Below are 6,648 nucleotides of genomic sequence, written 5' to 3' on the forward strand. Positions count from 1 at the left end.
CTGCGCCTCTTTAGTCACACCTGATCATTGCACACCAGAGAGCACACAGATTACTCAAAAATGTAAACAAATTAATAAATACTTGCTGGTATTAATAAGAGTATTTGTATTTTTTTATTCCTTGGTAAGTTTGTTCAAAAACCAAGCTGAAAAATGTTGTTTTTTAACATTTCAGAGAAAATATTACTTTTAAATTAATTTGTGTAATCTGTTATATAGGTCATTCACTTCAGTGCTTATGCTCTTCATCACCCCTCCTCCTCCTCCCACCACTAAAAGATGAGTGGGCCGCGCGCTGAAAGACTCGCCRCGCGCGCGCGCTGATCCACCTCTCCAAATCTCCTCCGCCGCTCTTCTTGGATGCACGCGGAGGAAAATATTCCTTTCGTACTTGTTGCTGTTTGTTGGATGTTTTTCGGTGGGGGGATGGGGGTGGGCTGTGAGTTCAGCACGCTGGAGAGCGCTGCAGAAAGTTGGAGAGGACCGTGAGGCGCGCGGACGCACCGCGGATTTCTCCGGTTTTTTTCTCGCTGGAGCTGGAGCTGGAGGGGCGCACGCAGGTGAGGCGGACCATGGAGGATCCCGGCGCAGGTTAAACCCGCCCTCCCCCCGTGGGGGAAGAGGAGTCATGGACTTTGCTGAGACCGTGGTGGCGCTGGTCATCGTGGCGGTGGCCGTCGTGTCGCTGCTCTCCAACCTGTTGGTGCTGCTCTGCTTCGTCCACAGCACCGAGATCCGCCGCCAGGTGCCGGGGGTGTTCACCATGAACCTGTCCTTCTGCAACATCCTCATCACGGTCCTCAACATGCCCGCCACGCTGGTGGGGATCGTGCGGAACCAGCAGCCGTTCGGGGACTGCGCGTGCCGCGCCGTCAGCTTCCTGGAGACCTTCCTGACGGCCAACACCATGCTGAGCATGGCCGCGCTCAGCATCGACCGCTGGATCGCGGTGGTCTTCCCGCTCAGCTACGCCACCAAGATGCGCTACAAGGACGCGCTGATYATGGTGTGCTACTCCTGGCTGCACTCCTTTACCTTCTCCCTGACGGCGCTGCTCTTCTCCTGGCTCGACTACAGCCACGTCTACGCGTCCTGCACCCTGCAGCCGCCGCAGCGGCGCGGCGAGGCGGGCGGGGACCGGCTGCGCTTCTCCGTCTTCACCGTGGTGTTCCACGCYACCAGCTTCGCGCTGTCCCTGCTCATCCTCTGCTTCACCTACCTGAAAGTGCTGAAGGTGGCCCGCTTCCACTGCAAGAGGATCGACATCATCACCATGCAGACCCTGTTCCTGCTGGTGGACATTCACCCGAGGTAACCCGCCTCGCGTTCTGTTCAGGGTTAATCTGAGCTTTGATGGCTTTTAGTGATTCTAATCTAATCCAGTGTGAACAAAAACACAAGACATCCCAACTTATTATATCATTTATTAAACCTAAACAGTAAAAACAGCTTTGCTGCTGCTGATTGATGTGATCTAACAGCAGGAGACACAATGTCAGGGCAGAAAGACATCAATCATCTTAACTGTTGCTGTCTGAGAAGGGTTAAATGTGATGGAAGTGAACCCAAAATGAAGACAAGTTCACACTAGAGCTGACAGGAAAACAGTAGTTTTTATACTTTGAAAGTAAAAAGATTTAAGGGGGCAATACTAGAAATTTTGATATAATTTGACACCAAATGTGGGGCTGGTATCTAGTGTTGTCTAGTGTTGTAGTACGGTACTTGAAACCAGTCTTGGTCTCAAGACCGGTTTTTGATGGTCTTGGTCTCGTCTCGGACTCCACAGCATTTGTACTCGGTCTTGTCTCGGTCTCGGACATTGGACTCAGAATTTTATTTCAAGACCAGTCAAGACCACAACTGTGGAAATATATAATATAAACATACAGATTATTGTCCAATTTATTAGTTAACATTCTTGCTTTCATTGGATTTAAAGATTCAAATCCAAAACCGAGTCATTGCTATTTATGTATTTTTGTTACCAGCTGTCACCCAATACTTTCCCCAAACTGTACATGTGTACAGAATACTCCATCTTTTAGGGCACCTTTTTTTTTATCTGGTCTTGGTCTTGGTCTCAACTTGGTCCAAACCCTAAAAGTCTTGATCTTGTCTCGGTCTTGAGACACTGTGGTCTTGGTCTTGACTTGGTCTCGGGTTAGGTGGTCTTGACTACAACACTACTAGTATCACAGATACTGATGTCCACACCAGTACCTGTCATGTTCATTGAATAAGTGATTTTGCCTTTAGTTAGTCAAATAAATTAAATAAAGCAATGTAACAGTATAAAAATAATCAACTAATGCCCTTATTACCTTCTACTGCAAACAATTATTTTAGAAAAAATAGTGCAAAATGACAAAAAAGGGGAACAACAATGTAACAAAGATAAAAGTATACAAAACCACTGACTCCAAACCATCTGCTCTGATTATTTTTTCACTATCTGTGAAAAATACAGCCAGTAGTGCAAATAAAACGTAAATAAAAGAATATATCTCATCACCACACTCATCTTGATATCAATACTTGGATCGATAAACGCGCCACCCCATCATGCTTATACGATGACGTTGTGACAAAACTGTAATAAATCAAAGAGCTCATAGACAGGTGAGTGGAGGCAGGGCAGCTGACGAACAAATCTGTGACTCTGTCGACCACTTCGAGCTGAGAGACAGAGAAACAAACTCAAAAATACAAATAAATAATAAATCAGAACGCAAAAAGCAACAAAATACTAGCAAAACCCCACAAGTATACAGTAAAGGAGTCTGTCAGAAAGATTATCCACAAATAACACGGAAGATGTGTTATCAATCAGTGTGGACGTCTTAGAGATTTCACCCCAAGGTCAGACTGTGCAATGCTCGGAGAATATCAGACTGCAGAAGCACTCGTTCAGTTGCTGTAAGCTCGGGAAGATTAGCATTCAGTTCACASTGAAATAAATACACAAGATAACTTTGTTACTTATAAACTTTGTGTAAAAGTAAACATWATTTGAGCTTTTATTGCATAAAACAAACAAAACTGGAAAGGATAGACCTTCAGAACAGTGGGACCTCAGAGTGGTTTTAAGGGTCTACAACTGTACTGTGGAGAAAAATAATATATGGTTAAAGCAGGTTAAAGGCCATGACAGAACCATTAGARAACTGAACTGTGTCTTATTTTGTAGAGTTACCAAAGAAAAACATCTCTTTGTTAAAAAAAAGAACATGGCAGCACATGTGAGCACAGTGATGGAGGGACGATGAAGCTGTCAGTCAGACCGCTAAAACTGTTGAGTTTTTGTCTTTAATGCACAACGTTTCTGTTTCGGCTCATTAAATAAAGACAYAGTTGAACCTGTTTTGTGTTTTCGTTCAATTGAAGCAGAATTTGTATCATTTTCGAGTCTGCTGAAGAGTATTTCACCTGGAACTGACTGGCCGAACCTTTCTGCTGTTTGCAGCGTTAAACAGAGGTGTTTAGCAGAGCAGAAGAGGAGAAAGCAGCGAGCCACGAAGAAGATCAGCATCTTCATCGGCTCCTTCATCGTCTGCTTCGCCCCTTATGTCGCGACAAGGTAAGTCCGGACCTGATCCCGACTCATAAATGATTTAATTTACTGCAAAAACTCTTGTGCAACCAGCTTCAAATATTCATGAGGCCACTTATAACGCGGCTCGGTTACCTTGACTTGCTCCAAGTAAAATGAAAAAAAAAGAAAAAAGAAAAATGCCTCTCATGTTTTGTTTTCTGACTCATCAGCGCTGTCGTTTTCTCCTGCAGATGTGACCGAGTTGCCTCAACAAACTCAAAGGTTTCAGCACGTTTGTTCCCGACACGTTTAAACTCTTAGGTTTAATCAACTCTGAAATAAACCCAACAAATCTAAGATCAGCTGAGCTCTGCTGAGAAGAGAGGAAAAGCATCAGCCGGACATTTGAGTTCATTCCACACAGGAGAGCTTACTCATATATTTTAATGAGAAGTTATTTATCTCGTTATCGCAAAATGATGCTAAAGGGTTAAAACGTTTGTGTTTTCCACCTAGAAAAGCTTTTTATGGTCACTAGTAAACATTTTAAACTCAAACTTCAACTAAAAGCTTTTTTTCAGCCGTTTTTGAACAAAGATCCTGTGTGATCTGTTAGAGCTTTAAGTGTTGCAGGTGAATCTCAGCTACTACCACACAGCTGAATATCTGTAAAACCGACTGAGTTTCAGCTGTTTTTTAGTTTTTTTAAGGTTGGTTGGTTGTGGCAGCCATTTCTAATCAGGTAGACTCAGAAAGCTAATCAGCTAAATGTACATCCAATAATACATTTATATTTAATACTAATATTTTGCTAACACAGAGACTGACTCCAAAAGTTATGTCTCACAGTGTGTTAGTGCTCAGAGGATGGCTCTCAGCCATAACAGCACACGTTAGCTCATATCTGTAAAAGTAAAGACAATTTATGTTTGTTAATGTTAATTAGCTATGTTYGTGCATCTGTCTGTTAGCAAAATATTTCAGGAACCGTTGATTTTAATGAAACTTTCAGAAGGTAAACACTGAATGTACTGTACAATCGATTAGGAGTCATGCTGATTCTAGGTGGCTGCTGTACCGCCATCTAACCTTAAAAAACACAGTAGTTTTAACACAATTATTTTTTACAGATGTGTTAAAATCTGGTGTGGTTGTAGCTGAGAGTTATTTATAACGCATACTAAAAGGGCTCCTCGTTGTGTGTGATTTTTTTTCTTTTTGGCCAAACCTTTAGCATTTATTACAGGAGTCAGCTCAGTTTGTCTGTTACCAAAATATCTCCCACACTAGGCGGATTTAAAGGGGGAGTGGGTATTATGAAAACAACTTTTATAGCTTTATAGTTTTTTAACGACTTTGAGCTTTATACGATGTTATTGAAGAAATTTATTGGGGTTTGATTACTACTGATTTTTAAAAACACTACACATTTTCTTAGATGAATAAGGATATCTTTATTGTGTGATTATTTTTGTGATTAAAATGATGATTTTATGCACAGACTGGTCTGGTTGGCTATAAAATATGGTTGYYSARGGCAGGAGGTACTGTTAGCTTAGATCAGGGGTCTCCAACCTTTTCTTACTTAAGAGCTATTTTCACAAAATGAAATTGTCCGAGAGCTACTGTTTGCAACATTAAATTTAAACTTGAACTTAAATCATTGGAATAAGCTTGATTTGCACAAAAAACATTGTCTTCAKTTCACATGAAACCACCACAAAGAACACTGAATTTACATAAACAGTTTGAATGACAACCAAGGGGAAGGGATTTCTATAGGTTGATTGTAATTAAATTAAAGTTTGTTTGGCCGGTGACAAATTAAATTTTGCTTTTCCTAATTTTTCATAAGCACTGAAGAGCTTCTTTAAATGAGCTCACGAGCTACTGGTTGGAGACCCCTGGCTTAGATGCATACCTGGAAACACTTACAACACTTAATCAAATCACTGTTTTAACACTAGGAAAGGAAATATGAAAGGGGACCTGATTTCAGCTGGAGGCTGGCCCATTTGAGTGACACAATGACAATAGATGGAGTCAGGTCCTGAAGAAAATGATGTAATGAAGGGACTTCCTAAAATGCTTGGCTGAATGCACGGAGAGAACGCATTAAAACCTGCAATTCAGTCCAGCTCTGGTGTGGTTGTATGACTTCTTTTCACATTTAAACATTCAAGTGTTGGTGTATTTCCTATCTGGTTRTGAACATATAATAYGGTGAATAAACACGTCTAAATTTCTTTTCATTATAATGTTTCTTCCTGTTGCTTTGACTCATTCATACTGGGTAAATTCTTGAATCTCCTATAACCATGTAGCCTGGTAAAAACCAGACCCTTGTCCTTCACTTTGCTTCATWCGAGGGTCTGGACTCTCAGYTATAGAGAAGTGATTCTTGCAGGAGGCGTGGCCTCTGCTGAAGTTGAAAATGATTGGATCAGTTGRCCACGACGTATGTCGCTGAGAAGGAGGCTAAGCTAAGAAGCTAACCGGAAATCGGGTGCGTTGTAAACAACCCTACTGAGAGAAGTACCGAGCYGAACGAGACGRCTGTAAATGAGAGCTGCTGCTTTGTCAGACAAATTTATTTTAATTTGGAAGCCTTATCAACACRGACTGGCTTCATTCACTTCCTCCRCTGCCGTATGCTAAAATAAYTAGCAGACACTGYGCAGAAAATCRACGTTCTGTTCTCTGATTGGCGCGGACGAATTGCTCCTGAAGAAATCCTTGTCTGCAGTGAAGGGAAACTAGAATTGGCAAGGGCCAGGCTAGTAACCATGTGGAGCTGCCTAAACTTACTGGGACAAAGCTCCGCCTATGTGYACAAAGCTCCTCCCAGGAGCTCGGTCTGTAGCTAAACTCCACAGAGCACCCCTTCCCCGAAGCATTGTTGTGAAGATGTGCTGAAGTGTGAAGTAGGAGTGTCAGAAACAGTAGGAGGTTCTTAAATAGACAGAGGCTAATTTCAAGGTTTAGACAGACTTTGATGCAAAGTCCAATTTATTTTTGATATACACAGCTTTTCTCAACTACTGAAGGTAACATAATTACTTGATTGTGGTATTGAAATAAACAAAGTGCCTGGAAAATACATAATACCCCCC

The 6,648-nt window shown here is 42.0% G+C and overlaps 1 protein-coding gene across 1 annotated transcript in view; it reads left to right on the top strand.

The window, feature by feature from the left end:
- Positions 1 to 256: 256 nt before the first annotated feature.
- Positions 257 to 6,648, top strand: part of gpr78b (G protein-coupled receptor 78b) — a 7,479-nt gene continuing 1,087 nt past the window's right edge. The window contains exons 1-2 of the mRNA XM_014019528.1: positions 257 to 1,311; positions 3,467 to 3,580. Coding sequence (XP_013874982.1) covers positions 629 to 1,311; positions 3,467 to 3,580 — 797 coding nt within the window. The 5' untranslated portion in view covers positions 257 to 628. The remainder of the gene's footprint in view (positions 1,312 to 3,466; positions 3,581 to 6,648) is intronic.

The sequence above is a fragment of the Austrofundulus limnaeus genome, unplaced genomic scaffold (genome assembly GCF_001266775.1).
Source record: "Austrofundulus limnaeus strain Quisiro unplaced genomic scaffold, Austrofundulus_limnaeus-1.0 Scaffold223, whole genome shotgun sequence".
NCBI lineage: Eukaryota > Metazoa > Chordata > Actinopteri > Cyprinodontiformes > Rivulidae > Austrofundulus > Austrofundulus limnaeus.